At 34.3% G+C, this 26,041-nt stretch overlaps 2 protein-coding genes and 1 long non-coding RNA gene across 19 annotated transcripts in view; 1 reads left to right on the top strand and 2 right to left on the bottom strand.

The window, feature by feature from the left end:
* The first annotated feature begins 1,212 nt into the window (after window positions 1–1,212).
* Window positions 1,213–25,508, top strand: LOC122418874 (uncharacterized). Of its 17 annotated transcripts, none has more exons than XR_006262748.1 (12): window positions 1,213–1,255; window positions 11,635–11,887; window positions 11,970–12,229; window positions 12,350–12,818; window positions 12,896–13,670; window positions 14,079–14,324; window positions 14,501–14,839; window positions 15,108–15,268; window positions 15,356–15,683; window positions 17,075–17,867; window positions 18,104–18,300; window positions 24,344–25,508. It is a non-coding gene; the product is annotated as an uncharacterized lncRNA (long non-coding RNA). The 17 variants fall into 17 exon arrangements; XR_006262744.1 differs by having other exon boundaries at window positions 1,214–1,255; window positions 11,612–11,887; XR_006262745.1 differs by having other exon boundaries at window positions 1,246–1,260.
* Window positions 8,752–10,926, bottom strand: LOC122418871 (uncharacterized). The gene is made up of 2 exons (XM_043432958.1): window positions 10,570–10,926; window positions 8,752–10,474 (listed from the first exon to the last, which is right to left on the bottom strand). Exons 1-2 carry the CDS (start codon window positions 10,782–10,784, stop codon window positions 9,445–9,447), a joined length of 1,245 nt encoding a protein of 414 aa, XP_043288893.1. The 5' UTR covers window positions 10,785–10,926; the 3' UTR covers window positions 8,752–9,444.
* LOC122418872 (uncharacterized) overlaps window positions 25,499–26,041 on the bottom strand; it is a 68,032-nt gene continuing 67,489 nt past the window's right edge. Inside the window, exon 5 of the transcript XR_006262737.1 lies at window positions 25,499–25,808. The gene's annotated coding sequence lies outside the window, so the exon portion shown is untranslated. The remainder of the gene's footprint in view (window positions 25,809–26,041) is intronic.

Raw genomic sequence — 26,041 nt, 5'->3', positions numbered from 1 at the left:
TATGTTTAAATATGTGTTAAAATTACTTGTCCGGCCCATCACTATTCATTCAATAAAGAATCAATCATAAAAAAACGAAATGGCATGGCAGAATCTCGTTAAAAGTTTGTTGAAATGCGATTAATTATTAATTTAATGTTCTTAATAATAGTATAGGTTAGTTCTTATTCCGAATGGAACTCGTTCGCTGGAAGAATAAGTGGGAAGTAAAAATTGCCGTCATCGAATGTACACTGCAGAGTTATTTTGGAAGCTTGAACATATACATTATGTACAATTTTTTTCATTTATCGATGCACAGCAATATCCCTTCTATATTGCGGAATAATTTGTTTCCGTTTTTTATTAAATTAGTCCAATTAAGTAAAAATTACTTGAAGATAATTCTGTCAATTCCCTCTGCATGAATACTTGTGATCCATCAGTTCTAGACAAGCCCTGACTTTTATTTGGATAAACAATTTAAACGGAAAGTGATGGGCCGGACAAGTACTTCTAACACATATTTAAACATAATTTGTATCGATCCAATCGACGTCGAATTTTGTGAATAATACCAGAGGATCCTGAAAGTCTGAGAAGAATCGATTTTCTTATAAGTCTCTGCCACCATAGAGTAAGAAATGACTAGCTTGCATGTGATTCTTTTGGATTTTAAAGCTTCTTAGAACAATTCAATAATGTCAAAATTTGGAGTTACTAATAAAATACTTGTCTACCGATTGATATCATAAATTTTAATGCTGCACTAATTCAAGTGGTAACTTTTTTCAATTCATTAGAAAAGAAAAGAAAAAATCGAATTAATATAATAAATTTTAATGCGGCACGTAAATTAGATGGAATTTTTTTCAGTTGATTTAGCTGTTCGAATCAAATAAGAAGAATGAGGCCTCGGTTTCCAAAATGATTTCAAGGGCGATTTTTCGGTTTATTATTTTTTACTTGTTATTTGATTCTTTTGACACTTTAAAAAATAGATGCAGATTATTTTTTTTTTAATATAACGTTTTTTCAAGATTTGTAAAATTTTTTTCGAATTGTTCTGTATTTTTTTTTATGAAATAATTTTTTTACAATTGAAAAAAAATTTTGTTCAATGTTTTTTTTATGGGTGGAATTATCAGCAAACGAGGGACCATCAATGTACTTGTCCCAACCTTTTTTTTCCCTAGGGTTGGAGATTTACTGGAATTATTTGAGAGTTTTTTAGATCATTTCGTTGGACTCCAACGTTGGAAACTTCAGCGTCATAGTAAGGTTCTGTCTGATGGTTATTTATCAGTACTATTAAGAATGTTTCTGAAGCCATGTCAATATCAACTTTATATATAATATGAGTGTTCATAACTTTCTTTTTAATTCTTCCACCAATTTTATAATATATGATTTTTTCAATAAGGTTTTTATATCGCTCTAGATTCCACTGAAGCATAATTTATTTGATCGATTATGATCAAATTCATCATTCCATCATGACTTTCCTCATTGACCATCCTCATTAATTAACCTATTGAGCCATGAACTTGATTGAATTAATGATAATGGTCTAGTATTATACAACTTGATGTTTGTTAAATATGTTTATGTTTGTATTGCCCAATTCAAAAAAAATGATATCCCCATAAAAAAGACTTTTTAAAAGTAAAAAAATTACGCCAAGTATTAAAAAGTGCAACCTTGTTTATAATAATATTTATTATATATTTCCCTCTAATTATTTATTCTGTTTCTTTGGAAAAATATAATCATATCAATTTAATCAAGCCAAGTGATGTTTGTTTTTTATTATTTGGATTACAAATTTAGAAAAAAAACTCAAGCTTTTGAACAAAAACTTGGCGTGCATGGTTTTTCAAAATAATAAGTGTTCAAAATAATTTCTATAAATAAACTCTTCATAGGCCTGTGCTAGCAGCGATTTTATTAAGCTTTCTATTCCATTTAAATGAACGTTAAATTCAGAAAAATGAAAGTTAAATACAAAATATAGTATAGTAAAAACGAAAGTAACCAAATATTATATGATAAAAAAGAACTCCCTTCAAGTATAAGCAGAAGTTTGAATATCCAAAAAAAAACTAATAAACTTGTTTTAATCGGCGTACTATTTAGTCCTTAGATTTAAAAAATCACAGACACGAGGTTAGATGCATGTATATACGTGTACCTATATATGTAATTGAATTAAAATTTCTTTCAATTTGCCTCCGATACAGGGTAATGGAAAGCATCCTTACCGAACTTATTTGGATTGGAAGGAGCAAGAGCAACAAGAAGAATGTAAAATAGCTAAATTCGAGAAACCAGTGTACATGGTTTACTTGGGTGTATACTTCGGTCTATTTTGAACAATGAGAGGATTGGGAGAAGCTAGAAAAACAAGAAGAACGTAAAATAGTAAAAATTTGAATACTGGTGTGCATTGTTTATTTAAGTACATTTTGAAAAACCATGCACGCCAAGTTTTTGTTCAAAAGCTTGAGTTTTTTTTCTAAATTTGTAATCCAAATAATAAAAAACAAACATCACTTGGCTTGATTAAATTGATATGATTATATTTTTCCAAAGAAACAGAATAAATAATTAGAGGGAAAAATCTAATAAATATTATTATAAACAAGGTTGCACTTTTTAATACTTGGCGTAATTTTTTTACTTTTAAAAAGTTTTTTATGAGGATTGGAATGACGGCAATTTTTACTTCTCACTTTTTCCAGCGAACGAATTTCATTCGGTATAACTAACCTATACTATTATTAAGAACATTAAACTAATAATAAATCGCATTTCAACAAACTTTTAACCGGATTCTGCCGTACAATTTCGTTTTTTTATGATTGATTTTTATTTGAATGAATAGTGATGGGCCGGACAAGTACTTTTAACTCATATTTAAACATAATTTGTATCGATCCAATGGACGTCGAATATTGTGAATAATATCAGAAGCTCCTGAAAGTCTGAAAAGAATCGATTTTCTTATAAGTCTTTGCCACCATAGAGTAAGAAATGACTAGCTTGCATGTGATTTTTTTGGATTTAAAAGCTTCTTAGAACAATTCCATAATGTTGAAATTTGGAGTTACTCATAAATTACTTGTCCTTCGATTGATATCATAAATTTTAGTGCTGCACGTAACTCAAGTGGTAACTTTTTTAATTCATTAGAAAATACTTGGCCTCGAATTGATATAATAAATTGTAATGCTGCACGTAAATTAGATGGAATTTTTTTCAATTGATTTAGCTGTTCGAATCAAATAAGAAGAATGAGGCATCGGTTTCCAAAATGATTTCAAGCGCGATTTTTCGATTTTTTATTTTTTACTTGTTATTTGATTCTTTTGACACTTTAAAAAATAGATACAGATTAGTTTTTTTTACAGATAATGTTTTTTCAAGATTTGTGAAAAATTTTTCGAATTGTTCTGTATTTTTTTTATAAAATCATTTTTTTGACAATTTAAAAAGAAAATATTTTTAAAGTTTTTTTTATGGATGGAATTATCAGCAAACGAGGGACCATCAATGTACTTGTCCCAACCTTTTTTTTCCTAGGGGAAGTTTATGGTTCGATATCACGTCTTTTTTCTCAAAAGTTCCTTATTTATGTTCAGTTGACTATAGGATTTTAGTTTAAATTTCTATGAATTATTTATGATTTTCGTCTTATAACGTTGGTTTTTACGAAAAAAGACCTATTTTTCGTCAAAATTGTACTGGACATATTTCGTCACAGGTCTGTCCTCGGACTTTGGCGATTTTTTCCCTTGTACTCTAATATGTTTTGTCAATTAGGAACCCAAGAGCATGGCTGCAAGCGGGTTGGAGGCCGGGATATGATTTTCGGCTTATAGCGTAGGTTTCCACGAAAAAAGACCTATTTTTCGTAAAAATTGAACTGGAAATATTTCGTCACAGGTCTGTTCTTGGACTTTGGCGATTTTTTTCCTTGTACTCTAATATGTTTTGTCAATCAGGAACACAAGAGCACGGTCAAAAGCGGGTTGGAGGCCGGGATATGATTTTCGGCTTATAACGTTGGGTTCCACTAAAAAAGACTTATTTTTCGTAAAAATTTAACTGGAAATATTTCGTCACAGGTTTGTTCTTGGACTTTGGCGATTTTTTTCCTTGTACCTTAATATGTTTTGTCAATTAGGAACCAAAGAGCATGATGGAAAGCGGGTTGGAGGCCGAGATATGATTTTCGGCTTATAACGTTGGTTTCTACGACAAAAGACCTATTTTTCATCCAAATTGTACTGAAAATATTTCGTCACAGGTCTCTCCTTGGACTTTGGCGATTTTTTCCCTTGTACTCTAATATGTTTTGTCAATTAGGAACCAAAGAGAACGGTGAAAAGCAGGTTGTAGGTCGTGATATGATTTTCGGCTTATAACGTTGGTTTCCACGAAAAAAGACCTAAATTTCGTCAAAATTGTACTGGAAATATTTCGATAAAGGTTTGTTCTTGGACTTTGGTGATTTTTCTCCTTGTCTTGTAATATGTTTTGTCCATTGGAAACTCAAGAGCATGTAGCAACGCGTGTTGCGGGCTGAGATATGATTTCCGGCTTATAACGTTAGTGAAAAGAAAGGAAAAGAGAAAAGATAGATCAAATTCAAGACACAACGAATACAACAGAATTGGCCATTTTTAAATGTCGTTTTTGTATTCTGAATCTAGACATTTTCGTGTCATCCAAAACATGCCCCCGATGAAATATATTTCCAAAGTTTGCAAGTGGCCGCTGAGATCCAATTATCTACAGTTTGATAGTTGCAGAAAAAAGGCACCCGGAAACATTCATTATGTCAGAACTCAAAGAAGGAAAAAAAACTGAACGTACTTATTTCAACAGAGCAACGGAATTCAAAGACGTTTAAGGTACCTGCATTGGTTGTGGAGGAAAACAATTTCATTTCAGGATAATTTAGAAATAAATTAGGAAATTCAGAAATTTAGCATAGAATTTAGAAAAAGGAAAATTAAGATAATTAGTAAAGCTGAAAACTTTTGTGATGAATTTTTGAAATTACATGTTACGGTTGGAGTAAAAAATTTAAATAATTGGCACACATGCTGCGACACAAAAATATCAAAGTTTGAAGGTATTCGCTCCATACCGCAGTAATACAAACTTCAATACTATTTGAAAAGAAATACTTTAAAACTTGCTGAACAAAGTTCCATTACATATTACCATAAAGATAGGGGGTGATACTTAGCACATATACTTATCCACAGAAATTTCCAAGTTCGCAGGTATCTGCTGCAATTCAATGTATCTGCGCAATGAGTTTGGAAGACAGCAATTTCAAATCCATCCATAAATGAGCAACTGAAGACTTTTTAATGAATTTTTCACTTCATATTTATGTTACGGTGCGAGTCAAAAAATAAAATGAATGGCACAGTATATAAATTTTATAGTTTGCAGATTTTTGCTGTATTTCAATGATCCAAATCTATAGTATTAGAGTGGAAAGTTGTTAGAAGTCATGATGTTACATTAAAATGACATAGCGCACATAACATTCAGAAATTCTGTAGGTTTCCATGATGTTGGCAGGTATTATACTTAATCGCATCGAAAACTGAGCAACTGTAGACTTATCGTAATGAATGTTTTCACCAATAATTCCATATTTGCAGTTTGCAGAATAGGAATACTCAACATACACGTCATTTCATAAATATTGTTGTCAATATTTGTGTTTGCCTACCGCATTCCGAAGATTCAACTTTTCATATTATCAGCAAAAAAAGCATCCAAAGACTTTTTGGAACAAGTTTCAAAATTTATTACTCGACAGACCAGGTGGAAAAAGAATAACTACACTTATATCAAGACCAGAAACTGTTTTGAGAATCTGTTGTACAAAATGTGCGATTGATGATCATAATTGGAAACCTCTTGAATCACGTTACCACAATCAGCATGAAGAAATAGTAGAAAATCATAGGACACATATTAGGCAACCAATTAATAATATGCATCGATCCGCTGCAAACCGATGGAGTCAAAACAAGGATCGGAAAAAGCAGAGCCATAGTTAAAAAGAAAAAAGACAGCGCAATTGATAGAGAACAGAAATCAAAATTGTTTCATGTATCTGTGCATTAGTTTCTGAAGACAGTAATTTCAGATCTATTCAGAAATAAGTAGGCGAAGACTTTAGTAATGAATATCTTCGTTAATATATTCCAGTCGGAACCAAAAAGTTAAAAGATTGGCATACCTGCTATTTCACAGAAATATCAAAGTTCATAGGTACTTGCTACGTACCAGTTATACAGACTTTGGTACTATAGGGAAAAACACTTCAAAATTACATGAACCACATTTTTGAAACTTATTATGACACATTCAAAAAAAAAGTGACAGATACGATGCATGTTGAAGCAAGCAAAATGCTGTAATTTTGTATGTCTCCATGGTTATCCGCAGACAAAATATTTGATCACATCCAAAAATGATCAGGTGTAGACTTACAAACATGAATTTTTCAACCCACAATGCCAATCGCAAACATGGTCTGGAAATATTCAATATACATGTCGCTTCATCACTTTGTCGAACTTTAGAGGTGTTCATTGCATTTCGAAGATACAAATTTTGATATCATGAAAGTTAAGCACCCAATGACTTATTGAAATAAATTTCCAAATTTATCATGTAACAACTCAAGTGAATATATCTATGCATTTACATGGCCCAAAGATTTTTCAAAACTTGGGTGTATGAACAAGCAATCATGAAGGCTTTTTGTTATAAATATTTCAAATTATCTTGTTGAAATTAATATAAAAAAATAGAAATACGAATATCTCTCGTATTGTCCGGAGAACAAATAGAAATTGGTATGACAATACACTGTAAGCTAAGGAGGTGGAAAAAAGGGACCGGTGAACACAGCCAAACTAAATGATAGAAATTATGACAACAATACATTGAATTACTTGACCAAAGTTTTTTAAAATGTATTTGAATTCGTTTACACACAACCATCCACCTCTTTAATGTAATTACACAACATAGAATTTCTGTTTGGAAAGAACGTTTTAGAGGTTATAATGAACGAACGTTTTTTTTCTCATTGTTATTATTATTATTATTCAACACTAATTAGTCACGTCATTAATAATATCGATTCCTTCCACTTTTCAATAACCACTTTTATTTTTCTACACTCTGCACGCAACAGCACTCCGGCGGTCATAACCTCAAACGTCAACATGACGCGAAATCTCGCAAATTTGCTATCTATGTATATATTACGATATCGAAGTAGAACAAATAATTCTTAATTTTCATGACACACATTATTCACGTTTTCACTTCTCAATATTTTACTCACTCTCAGTACACTGTATGAGATCAATTAATCCACTTTTGAGGTTTTATTTATTATAGATATTATTGTCGTGAATTGGGCTCGAAACTTATTGAAACTTCTTTTATGAAAAAAATAAAATTGATTATATCCACTGCTATTTCCAATAATGTTTTATTTATTTAAACGAAATTTGCAAATCTTGCACCGTTGATCCACGGGGCTACGATCGCAATCACTTTATAATAACATAACAGACGATAACAGACGGTATACAAGAAAACATTGAGGACTATCAGAAACTTTCTCATCGGCGATTGGTCGAGACGGATAGATTCTCACCGGTGATTGGTTATGATGGGCATCAAGAAGCCCTTGTATGTATCGGTCTGAACCCATATACGGATACGTCAGCTGCGTAAATGTGTTGGTACTTTTTGCATAATCTTGAGCCCGTGCAAAGTTTTTTTTCAGCAATTACGCCACCGATCATGCTGATTTTGGGCGCAATCGAAAGAGAATTTCTTAATTAGCTGAAAGGTCAATTTTCAAATTGCGACATAACTCCTGAGCTTCGCAATTCTAGAAAATGACACGCCAGTTTTACCCCCACCACCGCGAATCGTTTTATTCAGAGAAAAGATAGTCTCGGCGAGAGCCTCGGGCCAGCAGACGACAGGGCTGTCAATGTACTTGTCCCGAGACTCTGCCGAGTCTCTTGAAATCGCCATCTTTGTTCAGAGCTTTGACATACTGCTTTATAAGACTAAGTTTTTGTACTTTTTTAATCATTTCCTGGTTGTACAATCCGCTAGGGGTAAATTTGAATGCTGCAAGTAACTTAGATGGAATTTTTCATTTAATTGCTTTAGTTGTTAGAATAAGATGAGAAGAATGGGGCATCGTTTTTCAAGATGTTTTCAAGCGCGATATTTCGGTTTTCATTTCTCATGTTTTATTTGAATTTTTTCCATTTTACAAAATAATTGCAGATTTGTATTATTTTTAATCTAATATTTTTTCAAGATTTGTGAGATTTTTTGCAAATTGTTCTGTTAAAATTATTTATAGTTGGTTTTGTAATTTTTCTTATGAATTTTTTTTTACATTTTTATTTTATTTTAAAATAGTATTTACTGAATTCGGGAGATTTTTCAAACCATTTTGCTCAAAAATATCCGTAGACTGGAACGTCTTTGAAACGCGCCGAAACGGTCGCAACCATTTTTAATCGCGAATATATTGAAAACTAAATGGTGAAACGATTTGAAATGTTAACAATCGAACCATGAAAGCTATCATTACTCTATATTTAAATTTCAGCCGATTTTCAAGATTTCAACAGAAGTAAAGAACTACCTCAATGATTACATAAAAATAAATAATGGGGAAAAATTTAAGAACCATTTGCACGTATCAATACACTATTATTTTATAAGCAAACAAACACTTTTTAATAAGAAAAAAAATATGCAATATTAATTTACATTGGTTACTTCATAGTTTAGGTATAATAGCAAAAGCAAAACAAAATTAAACAAGCCTTAAACACCTAAAATAGTTTATAATGGAATAACCTACAAATCATCATGTGCACGAGCATAAAAATTAAAACGACATAGAACCTAGCTTAGTGATAAACACAACGGTGTTAGACGCGATTTAATTTTTTTGCCCTTGATGAGCTAGATATCTTAAAATTTTCGCAATCAATCAACACATCTTTCTGTACATCAATTGTTATTTGTAATCAATAAGAAGTATTTCATCCTTTCCAATCACTATAAATGAAGATACATTGTGTTACATTTATACGATTATTGTATTAAGAATATAGTTTTCAACTATATATAGTATATACTATAATATATATATATATATATATATATACATATATATTATAGTTTTTCAACTAATATAGTGTCGAAATAAGTTTACTTGAGATTGAAAATATAAAATAAACCAATATTGTGGAAAATTATTTTTCAAAGCTTCCGAGAAAAGATCTTAATACCACTGCCAAAATTTTTAATCAATATTTTGAATAATTTTCACACTTGAAAACACTTTTTAAGACTGTTATTGAACAATGGATTCAATCATGATAAAATTCCTGGTACCCTATAGAGGAATTCTCCATCATTATCATAGTACCTGTCCTGAATCCTATACACTGCTTTTGGTTTGTAACTTTTGTGAGGGATTTTTATAAACTCAAGGTAATCGTCAGGTGTTGTACTGACTTTTTTCTGACGTGTGATGACTCCAGTTTCCATGCTATTTCCATTACTCATAATTGAAATTATTGTGCAAAAAGGTTCTTGCTTGATATTCTCAGCAAATAAAACTTCATGTGTTTTTTCTTTAGTTGCACCAAGCTGTTTAAAATTACCCATGATACTTTTACTCTCTAGTACAAGAGATTGAGATTTATAGGCTTCAGAATTTTGTTGTTTGTTTTCATTCACAATAACTTGATCAACCGGTGTTATTATATCCATATCAATATTCTCAACATATTTTTTGAGAAACATGTCATATGTCGTTTCCTGAGAATGTTTGCCAGAAAGAATGATCTTATCATCAAGAATTCCTAAAGGAAACTGTTTGTGTTTTTTACCTATGGATTGATTGTACATTTTCTCCACTTCATTAGACTTCTTATGGAATGAGTTAGAATTAATATAACCCTGAATAATATTAGAGAACATGTTACTAATTCGATTTGAATACACTGAATTGACTGTAATCATTTTTTCCATTACTTCCTGATCCATTATTTTAATATTTCGATTTCTAAATTTCATTAGATGTTTATGTAATTTAGAATTGACTGCAAGTTTTTCAACCTTAAGTAGTTTCCAGTTGTTCAAAACTTGTACATCATGGTTCCGAATTGCTTCTACAGACTTGGGTAACCATTTGCTACGCAAAATTTTTGTTATAGTTTCTCTAGATGCTGGAAAACTTTCACTCAATCTATCCAACGACCATTTATTGGGATCTTCGCTATGCAAAAGACGGATTTGTTTCATCTCTTCCCAGGTTAACAAAATTGGTTCTTTGTTTTTGAAATATTTTTGTTTGGTAATGTGGGTGTAGATCTTTTTCTTCTGAATCGCAATTTCTCTGCAACAAGATGAAATAGGGAAATGAAATATAAATTTACGATGGCGTAAAAGACGTAATACAGTGCGGTTCAAATTCAAGAATTGGGATCTTACTTTTCATGAATTTTGTGAAATTCACCAATAATTGCAAAATTTGATTCATATGAATCAAAATCGTATTCCTCGTCATTAATTACATTTGCATTTTGAGGGACACTTTCTGGCATCAATTTTTCACCCAACACTGATTCCCAGCTGGATTTAGGTCTCCCACGAAACGTACGATAACCTCGCACGGACGAATGAATAATTGCCCATATAGCAGTCATGCTGCTTTTTTCCGCCAATCCGTGCAATTCCTTTGATCGTTTTCTCCAGCTTTAGGTCGTTGATTTTACACCCTTTCACCGTTTATTATTAAAAGCTTGAATTACTCCATATAGTAAATAATATCGGATATGTTGCAGAGCAGAGGGATGACACTCACCAGTTCTTACGGGCGACTTGATGACAAACTTTCAGTTCTGTATATTTGGCAGATGAAAATGATGAAACTCTTATTTTCTTATTCAAATGATTATCGAATTGTTTTCGCAAGTTTTCGAAGTTATTGAAATAGTTTTCGAAAGAATAGTTGATGAATCATTAATAAAAGTTAATTGGTGTATAGTTGGCAGATCTTAGCTTGAAAAATCGTTTTTTTTTTAAACGATCAGAAATCATTTGGGAATAAACATTAGTAGAATTAAAAGTATTGGTAGGCACACTGGATTGGCCAAAAATGGCGTTTTCGCTATTTTCGCTCGGCTGAAAATCACTAGCCGACTTGTTTCCTTCGTTGTTGTAGTTGCACGTCATGTTGACGTTTGAGGTTAGTATCCCCGATGTGCTGTTGCGTACGTAGTCACGTAGTGTAATTATTGAATGAAAATGATTAGTGAAAAGTGGAAGGATAGTCAATTATCAATGACGTGATTGATTAGTATTTATTATTATTATTATTATTATTATTATTATTATTATTATTATTATTATTATTATTATTATTATTATTATTATTATTATTATTATTACTATTATTATTATTATTATTATTATTATTATTATTATTATTATTGTTATTATTATTATGATACTTTTTCATGAATCGTGCAAGAACTTTTGATCCGTGAAATCCAGCTCCAGGGTAAACTCCGTATGAGAGTCGACATGCCGAATATGATCAATACTCCAATGGATAACATGGTTCGGAGTAAGCGTGGCTATCAAATCCAAGCCCCGATGCCCGTGCAACAACCTGTCGTTTCCTCTTCAGGATTCTACAGCGTTCCATCAAACCATCAAGTCGCTTACAACCAAGGAAATTTCTCGAGGAGTACACGCATAGGAATAAATCAATCACCATCTTGTAATAATGGCAATAGTTCTCAAAGTATCTCATCTTCCTCAACAGACTTGTACTGAGGCCATCCCGGATATGTTTACAACTAGGATCTTTGAACTTATTCTTACAGTTCTGGTTATGAAAATTCCCAAATTACTACACCTAGCAGTATGACCCATAAGAACTCGTACGGTTTACTACAAGACAGGCACATCGCTGAACAACCTGCTTATGTCCAGCTGGGAAATAATTTAAGATACACCAGAGCTAGTAACAACTCTACTACCAATCTTACGCCTTTGTCCCAGTATTCCAATGACTCTTATTGACAATCAACTTTGAATCAGAATTATTATACTGCAGGATACAATGATCAGTCGCAAAGCCAAGGTACGGAGATGCTCTTGTTCTTTATTCATAAATATCAATCATAAGGTATAATCAGCCAAAGAAATTAACTTAGGCTTCTAATGTTTTGCTTTTCTAAATAAGATTGTGGACTTGTTCTAGATTCGACAACTGCGAGTAATATTAAAGAACGTCGTAACGATACAACTTATCAGCAAGTATCCAGCGGGAATCCAACGACATCAATGTCACCTCCAACAGAAGTCATGACAAAACCCATTGAAATAGAACCTGAAGCACCCCTGGTGCTTGAAATGCATTCCATTGAGAAAATTTCCAAAGAAGAACCGATTACGAGTCCGAAGTTACCAGAAACTAATGACAAACGAAAAGAAAGTCTCGAAAGCTCTCATCACTTCAATAATAAGCTTGAGAATCTTCAGATCGTGTGGGACACATGATACACTGATGTTCAACCCAAACGTTATCCCCTCTGCAATCCTATCACACTGCAAAAATTTAACATGGACATTGAAAATAATGAGAAATTTGTGGATAGTTTGACAGTCAAAACACTCAGTGGTTCGACCAGTTTAGATATCAAATATGGAGCGAAATAACCGACAACGAGGTAACCAAAATCTAACCCTGTTAAATTTATTGTCGTATAATTTGATCCTCCACAATTTTTACATTAATTTTATTCAGTAACAGAAAACGAAGACGAACTTTCAACGGATAATGAGGGAAAGGCAAGTAGAGACAGTTCGTTGGAACACTCATGTTTCGACGCGTTCAAACGGAATGCAGAAATTTTTACACGAAGCTCCAAAAACGTAGATAATTTTTCTCAGACAACCGCGAGTCCTTCGCCAGACGACGAGATTTATTCTTCTCGAAAGTCAGTTCCACGTAGATCGAAAAAAAAGTCAAAAACCCGTAGAACAAGTGACACGTAATCGGATTTTGAAAAACGAAAAGATCGTAAAAAATCTTGCACCCACGAAATATCCCCAGAATTGAATCATTTGCGAATCTCTCCAGAAGTTCCGGAATTAGATTTTTACAATAGAAACGACGAAATTTTCACCCAAAGCTTCAAAAATCAGGATGAGGATTCGAGAGCTGAATCCCCGCTGTCGGATAAAGAAACGCTCAGAGTTAGAAGTTCAATTATTTCGTTATCGAGCCCGGAACCAAATGTGAATCGAACAAAGAAAATTCACAGGAGAATAACGAAAGTTCTGGCCATTTACAGAAGAGTGAGGAAAATTTTTTCGACCGATTTTCACCCATTCATTTCGAGGAATTGCAATAGTCCTGAGCCTTGCACCAGTCGTAAGAGGTATTCGCCATGTTTTCTATAGTTCCTCGAACTCTGTGAGGAAATTGATGTCACGCTCCATTTCAATGCCCTGTGACAATGTCACAGGAACTCACATCACCAAGAAATTATGATGAAATAGATACACCGGAATTGAAGGTATGTAACTCGATTTTTTTTACCTGCTCCACGGCGGTTTCATTTTCAAAATTGTCCTGAAAAAACGAAATTTCCTTAACTTTCAATTTAAATTGAAAATTAACTCCATAAATTTATTATGCATCAACAAAATTTAGGAAAATTCTTAAAAATAATGGAATACCTTTGAATACGTACAAAACTCAGCTGCGCCGGAAACAAGATCTGTTGAAACCAAAAATTTCGTGAATGCATGTGAACTTTGAGTTTTTCTACGAAATTTTGACGTTGTCAAACGAAGCTGGGTTACCTGAAAAGAAACATTTTTTGTCAGATCCATTTACCGAAGTTTTTGAACGACTCAACAGAACTTAATCTCCAGTGTGAGAATCCCATACAAATTATTCATAGTTTTTCGTTTATTTACAGCGAGAACTAGATAAATATGGCATAAAACCGCAGAAGAGAAAGAGAGCCAGACAGTTATTGAAGCATATCTACAATGAGTTACATCAAAAAGTTCCAGCTACAAGCCCGGGAAAAAATGCACTGGATATGCAACAGTGTAGAAGAAGGCGATGACGAAGAGCCTCCGCCTAAAAGAACTGGAAGGATAAGCGCTCATAATCTAAGTGATTCGGAATCCGATCGCAATATTGCATTGTCGTAAGAGAGGTATTTTTGAATTTTGAAAAAAATTTGTGATTTTTCGATATTTATAAATGTCCATTATGGAAAAAGGTATGTAAAAACATATCGCTAAAGTAGAATTGTGTTCGATTGTGCAATTTCGTTAATATTATTACTATACTTATTTACCTTTTTATTATAAGATTCAAAATGACTTTCAGTTTATTGAGTTCGGGCTTGTCCGTTATACCGAAAGAAGTAGAATTTCCGAAACCAAATCGATCTCCGAAAGCAGTAGCTGAACCAATCAGCATTAAAGAAGCTTTCGTCGAGCTGATGAATGCCGATAACAAATTGCACGCTTAAGTGCTGACTTATGATCCGTTGCTATTCGAAGTATTGTATTCGACGCTCAAGGCACAAGGCTTAAAGTGCAAACAAAATCATTTAAAGGATTTCTTGAACGAAGAATGGAAAATATCAGACTTCAAGATTCATTGCTTTCTCGATTTGATCTTCGATTCATGATGTTGGGTGTCATAGATACCGATCAAGATCAGGTAATCAGCAATCATGTTATAAAAATGAACAAATATATAAATTCAATGGAAGAAGATGGCGGGGTACTTGTTTTTAACAGCGATGTGGATATTTTGAATACGAAAAATTCTGTTACTGAGAGTATACAGGAAAACGATAATTTAGTTTTTGAAAAATATGATCCACTTTTGCACGAAAAATCCTAAGCAAGAACGTGATTCTGTCGTTTGCTTTTAACTACCGTCATTGAGAAAAATCTATTGATTGATTATTTGTTTGTTTTTACAGCGATCGAATATTGAACATTAAATTCATACGAAAGTATATTCACGTCATTTGATGCATGAAACCAAAGCTCACGGAAGAAACGAGCAAAACAATTGCTGAATTCAAACATTTGCTACCCAATACTTAGATCGGAAGATATGGCTGAATCAGATATTACGAAGGTTTGTTTTGTTACGAATATTCACTTTGTTTGTAGTTTTTTGGGTTAAAAGAAATAAAATTTCTCCACCGGTTGTAAATACTTTCAGACACAACAGACAGATAACAGCACGTACTTTGAAAACCCCTATAAAGTTGTCAAAAAATGTGAGCGAGCTCGTTCAGTTGGTGTATTTCAAACGCGTATTTAAGAAGGAAAAGTGTGGCGAAGGACAAAGACGTGATAGTTAGGATGGCGTGGTCAGTGAAGAATAAGAAGATGAATCGAGAAAGCCGAAACACTCGAGGAGAAAGAAAACTGTACGCATTCTACAGTCGCTACTGCGGCTCTCATGGAAAGTCCAACTAATACTGTACAATCGCAAGCACCAGAATGAAGATCGAAGATTGAACACCGATGACCATTTCTACGGATAGGTAAGCAAATCACTTTGAGAATGAATCATATAAATATATAAATCCTCTGAAACTTTAGATATCTGTAAGAAGTTCGGCATTGATATCAAACAATAAAAACCTGAGAAATATTGAAAAACTGTTGGAAAATTTTTATGGCAATCGATCAGATGATTTTACCCTTAATCGTATTAAATCAATTTGTTGATTTTCTAGAATAACTTTGAAATTCCCGTTTTTTTATGATTATGTTTATAACAAACATATGGAATTCATGATTTTTCCAATCAATGGTTTGAATATTCTTGCAGACATCTAATATAAATTGAATAGTCAAATGAAAATTCATGCGCCCTGAGGATAAATCATATATTTCGTAACACAAATAGAAATGAAATTAATTCATTTACGGAGAATATTTTTTTGTAATGAGTTGTAACTAACATTAATGAGATCAATATTTTTCCCGTGTGAGACATTTTGATATTTTCAATAATTTCCTTGATTTTAATAGATGTAGACGAACTAGATCCTAATAATGAAGAGCATCAAACGAATTCCGCAGAGGCATCGCATGAGCAACTCGACCTTAAGGTTGATCCTCTGCGACAGCCCCAACCAAAAGTTATGTACTGTCAGCATATTAAAAGGCTTGATAATTCGTTCAGATCGTAATTGATAACTTTGTAAAGAGCCTATATACGTACTCGGTGCCAGCAGATATAGTACAAATATCATTTGCTTTCGTAAAATTTATTCTAAAAGTATTTTTGATCCGACATCGTGAGTAAATTTTTTGACGGAACTATCCAGGTTACACTTCAACACACAGAAAAGGTTGTCTATACAGACGACATTCGCTTGTTCGCTTGCAAAATATATCGTATGCAGCCTAAACCTTCGTACTTCCCGAGGCTATATCTGTCAAACTAGATGGTCAATCACCTTGATTTCTTTTCACAATATCTGTGATATCCTGCTCTAGCTCCTCCTCGTTTTTTATAAACTTCCTAATTTTAGTACTAGCGGCAGAATTAATAATGTGCCGTTTGCTTATGCATGGTCCATATGTTACGTGTTAATTGAGTCAACTTCAATTACATATATCTCGGGTTCGGGATGGTGAAACTTGTTAAAATTTTATAGAGGTGTTGTTCATATGTTAAACAATACGTATGCCAAATTTAAATAATTTCCTAATTTAACTGTCTCGTGGAGGAACCACCTTAATCGTGACAATAAATCTGTTTTCGAACCGATAGATTCTATTAGCGATCTAAATAATAATTCGTTCCTTGAAGCATCACTACTCGATCATTCTTATTCGTTATTAATGAACCCAGAAACGGAAAGAAACGCTACTGATTCCGTAAATGAAACGACGGCTGATGAAAATTACCACCAAATTCCAGATCCAAAGTGTGATGAGAGAAAGCCGAAAAGAGTGGGTGTATACTTCCAAGCCTGTCCCCAAATCAAAGTTGTCAACAGTAGGTTTCAAGATGGAGGAAAAAAAGGGTTCCTGTTGAAGAATGGCTCCAAGTTTCGAGTTATTAAAATAGGTAAAATGGCTGTGGATCTTCAAGAAACATGTGGATTCGATGCAATAATGAATTTATTGCAATTTGGCGCTATTAATGATCCTAATTACTATTCTTTCGTCAAATCGTCGGGTAATAAAGCATTGCAGTTCTTGTCAAAATTTATTGAGATCGGAACAAATACCACAATACTTCAACAGCGCATCACTCTTTTGAGCGAGTTTTATCCAATGTTAAAAAAGCCCGGAGCTTCATCAATTGAAGTATTCAAGATGAACGTCAACGACTCGATTACGACCATATGGAAACATCTTTTTTGTTCTGAACCGGCTGAGCCCAGTGCAACCAAATCACGCGTATGCAGCAGTCCATTGTGCATACAATCTTTACCGATAAATATTCCATTCTTTGAAGTAAACACCTGGAGAATCAACTCCAAAGGCATTGGAGCGCTCCAAGAGGCAGTCATATTCCATTAATATTACTACAACGTCAAATGCCGGCAAAAAGATTGTCAGGGAAGCGCTACTGAGACAATTAGCCCAAATTCTCAAATTTTTATTGATTTGGACACTAGGACGCACATCAATAAGCACAAGATGGTTTAATGTCAGTTAGCAGATATCCCAGTAACTCTTCGGTTTGTCGAGAAATACCACTACCAGTACGTATAACAATAGATAACAATATTACTATAGTACATTATAACACTAGGACGAAAAAGTTTTTCGTACGCGTGTTATACGAAATTTTATATTACGAGGTGCGGAAATGGGGGTTTTGTGTATGCGAAGCGTACGCAAAAGCGTCCATTTACGTACCGTGTGATATAAAATTATTTATTCAGTGTCGTTTCGTTTATAGTCTTCAGTAATATAGAAATTGATTTGTTCCTTTCAGATTGATCGGTGTTATCGAATATAGTCATCAACACTTTATCTCTTATGGCCGAAAATTGTCTGGGTAGTGGGTTGAATTGGACGACATGAAAACTGAAATCATCGGATGCCGCTCGACTAAAAGAATTACGCCAATTGGCGCTGTTTATGTTGCATAGTGAAAACTAGAGTTTTTTACATCGCTACAACATTACAATCGTAAGATTATATTCATCTTTTTATTCGAGCAAAACAATCAAAAAAGTATGAATTATGAATGGATTACGTTTCCTGTAGGAATTCTGAATTTTGGAAATAAAAAAAAATGAGATCATTTTCTAACGTAGCCAAGTACAGTGAATGAATTAAGGTTCTTGTGGAATTCATTCGTGTACACTTTTAGCCCTAATCCCTCATTTATTCAGAAAAATTGTCCAGCAAACGTCACAGAGCAACAAAGGTTTCTCGAATGATTCTGCAATTATTAAGAGATTATCATCTGTTTTTATGCTAGCTCGGGTTATAAACTTAAAACAGTTTACGCGTACAAGTGCATGTATTGTATCTATACGATGTACTGCACAAATTCATTTTCAACATTACACACAAGCTTGGCGTGCATGGTTTTCAATCGGAAGCTCGGGAAGAGACAATTGTTCAAATTTACTATGAAAACAATAATTAATTAGAATTGTATGAACGATTGTGAAAAAAACCGATTCCCCAATAAAATAAGAGAGGCCCTGTTATATAATGATTTGGTAAACAATACAGATGGGTGAAATTTGTGGATAAAATTGAACAATTAAACGAACGGATAAAGAAATGGAATCAATCAATCCCTTTATATGCCTTTATCTTGTACGGATAGATACGGCCATTCTTTCATGCCCATACGCATTTTAATTTATCCACGCGTCACTTTCACTCGTTTGTCCGTACACTCATTTTTTTACCAAATGGGCAGATGATTGGATGAATTACACAAGTACTGAAATGGATGAACAAAGAAGTAAGCTGTGTAAACATTGATTTGAGAAAAGAAAACGCGTTGAATACGAAACATTTGGAGTAATGAATTTATCAGTCAAACTAGTCAAGAATAGATATTTTTCTTTGTGTACACAGCGCGGGATCTCACGTCGAACTACTCAATAAAATAGTTGGATGGAAAAGGGATGGCAAATTAAAAAACAATTACATGAGAGGATCATCAAGTTTTCTTCAAATATATGGACGGATGAGGCATTCCTTCGCCGAGCTTCCGATTGAAAACCATGCACGCCAAGCTTGTGTGTAATTTTGAAAATGAATTTGTGCAGTACATCGTATAGATACAATACATGCACTTGTACGCGTAAACTGTTTTAAGTTTATAACCCGAGCTAGCATAAAAACAGATGATAATCTCTTAATAATTGCAGAATCATTCGAGAAACCTTTGTTGCTCTGTGACGTTTGCTGGAAAATTTTTCTGAATAAGTGAGGGATTAGGGCTAAAAGTGTACACGAATGAATTCCACAAGAACCTTAATTCATTCACTGTACTTGGCTACATTAGAAAATGATCTCATTTTTTTTTATTTCCACAATTCAGAATTCCTACAGGAAACGTAATTCATTCACTGTATATGTACACTGTATATTCTTCTCATTCATGGATTCCATGTTGACATGGATACTGTCAATGGTTTGCAATGTCCAAGGAGATGTTTCCATGGTATTCAATGTCTAAGACCACAGCTTTATGGTTATTGGTGTCCAGTGATATTTTTTCATGGTCTTTTGTAACGTCTGAACCTGCCTCGTCAATGTAAAATATTAAATCGCAGATCTAGATATCGATAACTATGAGGAAATATATCGTAAACCATTGCACCGTTTACCTAGATATCGGGAAATATAAAATTGTCGAATATATATTGAAAAATATGAAGGCATCCACCTAGACATCGAAAACCATATAGTCGCTAAACTAGACATCGAAAACTATAGAGCCGACGACCTAGATATCGAAAACCGTAGAAAAACTCACCACACTATCGGAAACTATGGAGCCGTTGACTTTCATATCGGGAACCATGGACAAATTCACCTCAACATCGGAAACTATGGAGCTATCGACCGGGATAGTGAAAACTATGAAGTCGTCAACCTAGTCCACGAAAACAATGGGAAAACATACCTGGACATTGAAAACTACGGAGCCGTTGATCTAGAACTCGAAAAGCATGAACAAACATACCAGGACGACGAAAGCCATAGAGAAATATACCTAGCCATTGAAAACCATGGAGCTGTCGACGTAGACATCGAAAACAATGGAGCCGTCGACCTAGACCCTGGAAACCATGGAGAACCATAACCAAACATCGAAAACTATGGAATTGTTGACCTAGCATCAAAAGCCATGACGGAATATACCTGGACCACGAAAACCATGAAGGAACATACGTAGACATTTAAAACTATGAAGAAATATACCTGGACATCCAAAACCATGGAGGAATACACCTAGACATTGAAAAATATGTAGACACATACCTAGACATCGAAAAGTATGGAGTCATCGACCTAGATCACGGAAATGATGAAGAAATATACCTAGAGAACAAAAACTATGTAAACTCAGACCTAGCCATCGAAAACTGTGGAACCATCAAGTTAGACCACGAAAACCATGGAGAAACATATCCAGCCATCGAAAACCATGGAGGAATATACCTGAACCACGAAAACCATGATGAAACATGCCTAGACATTGAAAACCATGGAGGAATATACCTGGACCACGAAAACCATAAAGGAACATGGTCTTCGTGGTCCTTCATACTTGGTCATTGAAAACTGTGGAGCCGTCGACCTCGACTGCGAAAACCATGAAGAAACATACCTAGACCACGAAAACCATGGAAGAATCTACCTAGACCACGAAAACCATGGAGAAACATATCCATACATCGAAAACCATGGAGGAATATACCTGGACCACGAAAACCATGTAGGAACATATCCAGACATCGAAAACCATGAAGGAATATACCTAGACATCAAAACCGATGGAGGAATTATCCTAGAACACGATAACCATGAAGAAACATGCCTAGACATTGAAAAACATGGAGGAATATACCTAGACATCGAAACCCATGGAGGAATTATCCTAGACCACGAAAACCCGAGAGAAACATACCTGGACATCGAAAACTGTGGAGCCGTCGACCTCGACTGCGAAAGCCATGAAGAAACATACCTAGACCACGAAAACCATGGAGGAATCTACCTAGACCACGAAAACCATGGAGGAATCTATCTAGTCCACGAAAACTATGGAGAAACATATCCAGACATCGAAAACCCTGGAGGAATATACCTGAACCACGAAAACCATGGGGGAATTCTACCTAGACCACGGAAACCATGGAGGAATGTACCTAGACCACGAAAACCATGGAGAAACATATCCATACATCGAAAACCATGAAGGAATATACCTGGACCACGAAAACCATGAAGGAACATGACCAGACATTCAAAACCATGAAGGAATATACCTAGACATCAAAACCCATGGAGGAATTATCCTAGACATCAAAACCCATGGAGGAATTATCCTAGACCACGAAAACCATGGAGAAGCATCTTGGACATCGAAAACTGTGGAGCCGTCGACCTCGACCGCGAAAACCATGATAAAACATGCCTAGACATTGAAAACCATGGAGGAATATACCTAGACATCGAACCCCATGGAGGAATTATCCTCGACCACGAAAACCCGAGAGAAACATACCTGGACATCGAAAACTGTGGAGCCGTCGACCTCGACTGCGAAAACCATGAAGAAACATACCTAGACCACGAAAACCATGGAAGAATCTACCTAGACCACGAAAACCATGAAGAAACATATCCATACATTGAAAACCATGGAGGAATATACCTGGACCACGAAAACCATGTAGGAACATATCCAGATATCGAAACCCATGAAGGAATATACCTAGACATCCAAACCCATGGAGGAATTATCCTAGACCACGAAAACCATGAAGAAACATGCCTAGACATTGAAAACCATGGAGGAATATACCTAGACATCGAAACCCATGGAAGAATTATCCTCGACCACGAAAACCCGAGAGAAACATACCTGGGTATCGAAAACTGTGGAGCCGTCGACCTCGACTGCGAAAACCATGAAGAAACATACCCAGACCACGAAAACCATGGAGGAATCTACCTACACCGAGACAACCATGGAGGAATATACCTGGATGACGAAAACCATGAAGGAACATGCCTAGACATTGAAAACCATGAAGAAACGTACCTAGACCACGAAAACCATGGAGGATTGTACGTAGACTACGATAACCATGGAGAACCATATCCATACATCGAAAACCATGGAGGAATATACCTGGACCACGAAAACCATGAAGGAACGCGTCTAGACATTGAAAACCATGAAGGAATATTCCTAGACATCAAAACCCATGGAGAAATTATCCGAGACCACGAAAATCATGTAAAAACATACCTAGACATCGAAAACTGTGGAACCGTCGACCTCGACCGCGAACACCATGAAGAGACATACTTAGACCACGAAAACCATGGAGAAATATACCTTAGACATCAAGAACTATGGAGAAATACACCTGGAAATATACCTTAGACATCAAGAACTATGGAGAAATACACCTGCACATCAGAAACCATAGAGGAATTATCCGAGACCACGAAAACCATGGAGAAACATACCTGGACATCGAATCCTGTGGAGCCGTCAACCTCGATCGCGAAAACCATGGAGGAATATACCTAGATATCAAGAACTATAGAGAAATACACGTGGACATAAAAAACTATGGAGAAATACACTTGCACATCAGAAACCATGGAGGAATATACCTAGACATCGAAATCCATGGAGGAATTATCCGAAACCATGAAAACCATGGAGAAACATACCCGGACATCGAAAACTAAGGAGCCGTCGACCCAGACCTCGAAAACCATGAAAAAACATACCTAGACGACGAAAGCCATGGAGGAATATATCTGGACATAAAAAACTATGGGGTCGTCCACCTACAAATTGAAAATCGCGATAGAATGTACCTAAACCTAGTCCTCCAAAACCCATGAGCTATCGCCCTAGACATCCTCGAAAAATCCAGCGGCGTCGACCAGAATTTTATATTTTTTTATTTCATTATTTATTATTCAATGTTATTCGTATTATTTAATTTTTTTATTTTATTATATTATTATCATTTTATATTATATATTGTATAATATAATATATATATATTATATTATATATTAATTATAATAAAATATTTATTATAATAATATTTTATTATTAATTAATATTAATAAATAAAATATATATTATATAATTATATACATATTTTATGCGCAAACCAGGAGCTGGTATTGCCCCCGCTGTGCGCCCATTCTCTGTCTCTCTCGCTCGGCGACGCAGAAGGAGAGGGGGTAGCCGCGTTCAGCGTAGTGCGTGACGTAGAGTGTGACAAAACGTAAGAAATCGTGCAATGGACGTAAGTCCAAACGTAAACATGCTTAACTTACGCCCGTCTGTCTCTAAGAATTCAAAGTTCCCGAAATGGTGGATTTTAAATCACTAACGTTACATATCTCAGGATCGACTGGACGAATTTACTTGCAACAAAGACCAATGGAAAGGGAAAAATCGAAAAAAAATCAACACCAATTTTCATGTTCTTTCATAAAATGGTTTGTTTATGAGAGCCGTTTGAAAATTCTGTGACGTCATAAAACTGGCATATTCGTGTATATAAGAGTAGCGGCAGGGCTCGTGCTGGCTTTTCTTTTGCGCTGCAGTTTTTCCTTTTAATACTTGGCGTCGAGCCGCTACCGCGTCTCTTGATTACAGATATATGGATGAAAATGTGAATCGAAGATATCTCTAAATATATTTTCTTGCAAAAAGGCACCGAACATTTTTTGGAATTGCATATTTGAATTGTTTTCCTGTAACGATAAACAATATCTAGTTTATAAATGTTTTCTATCAATGTTTTGTGATGATTATCCTGCAAAACTATTTGTAATTCTCATTCATATTTATCACAGCGTTTTCATGTGTCTAAATATTATGGTTTTCATCAATTGGAATGCTTAATTTCTCTTCTGCTCTTGAGCTAAAAGTGTACACGAAACAGCAACAAGCAAAAGGACGAACGAATAATCTTGCGTTTTCCGTTTCCAGATGATTCTTTGAGGATCGTCATAAAGGGTTTAAGTTCACCAACTATTTCATTATCCAGACGGATCGTCGATATTCTCGTGATTGGAACACTCACCATTCTATTCTGATTGTGTATTTTTCTCAGCGTTGCTAATGTTTTCACCGAATCTGTGATCCGAAGATTAGTACTTCACGTTTAACCTGTTAAATAATTTTTATGTGAATTTTCGTACGAGAAATCCATGTACTACGTGAAATGGTATTCACATGAAGCAATGAGCGTGATTCATTCAAAATTATTATAATTTTGACCCTCCGTAAAACATTTTTTTCTCAAATTTTACTTTGCAAATAGCAAATGAATAATTTCTGTTTAAAACAATTTTAGGAAAAATAACACGCTAAAGTAATCAGAAAAACATGTTTTTGCAAGCCAAAATTTACACGCAAATATAATTTTTAAGTCAGAGTTGAATTTTGATATGAAAAGAAATTTGAATAGAAGAATTTACAAATTATAAATCACTTGAAAAGCATTTATTTTAACACTAGTTCGATTTAGTTTACCGTACTTATGGATAATCAATTTCTTTCATGATCTCGTCGAGTCGAATAGCACCTTCAAACGGAATTTTGATATTCATTTTTCCGACATAACTCATTATTTTAGCCGGCTCGAATCCAGCAGTGTTATGGTCGAAACAAAATAGTTAAAGAAAATTCTAAAGGTTTAAAAAAATACAAAATCTTATGGATTCATTGAGATTTTTAGTTTGCGTTGAAAATCTCAGATCATTCAACAGGAGAGATGTAGCGAGTCGTACTCGAACGCGTTCAATACCACGAATGCTTCCAAACTTCCAATTCATTTTCTGACAAATACAAAGTAATTAAATGTTGCCTCTTAGTGTACACCATTAAAAGTTCGGGTTGAAGATTAGGAAATTTCTTTGGAAAGCAAAGATACTGATATAAAGTTACGAAAAATGAAGTCGAACATCGAGAAGCTTGTCCGTCCCAAGAATTTTGTTTCTTCAGTTTCCAATTCGAAGATGAATCGTTAAAAATAGAAACATCACCGCGAAAAGTTATTCGAAATACGGTAAAATACCAGCGAGATGTTCATTTTCTATAAAAGTTGTCAAGGCTTTATTTGTAATAATAAAATATAAAATGTTATAAATCATACAATGCATTTATTAATTAAATTAAAACGAATATTCATTTCTGCATAATTTCATTAATTTAACAGCTGAAGACATCTCATTGTTCATCAGTTGAACATCATTTATTTGTCCTGTAATGCCGCAGTCAATTTTTGATTCCATTGTGAATTCACTTGTCACAATCTCGGCTCATTTGTCATGGTGATTCACAAAACTCTCCCAGAATTTTGACTAGCAAGCGGGGGCTTACGAATTCGAACACGTCAACTGCATAAATGTTGTGCTTGTGCCGTTCACTTTTTTTTATAAACGTCGTGTACCTGCAATAACCAGGAAAAATCATTTTTATAGCCCTTTCGAAATTTCAGCTCTCGGAGTGTTTATGGATTCATTTGCGATTCTCGCAATTTTTCGACGTGAGGAAACTTATTGCAAATAGGTGCACACTCGACAACTTTAGAGTGAGAAAATCTATCAGATTTAAAATAATCTTTTTAGTTATTATCCTTCATAAATTGTGAAATCACACGAGAGTTTTATAGTTTTCATTGTT

This window comes from Venturia canescens, chromosome 1 (genome assembly GCF_019457755.1).
Source record: "Venturia canescens isolate UGA chromosome 1, ASM1945775v1, whole genome shotgun sequence".
Classification (NCBI taxonomy): Eukaryota; Metazoa; Arthropoda; class Insecta; order Hymenoptera; family Ichneumonidae; genus Venturia; species Venturia canescens.
This window is presented reverse-complemented; position numbering and strand designations above follow the sequence as displayed.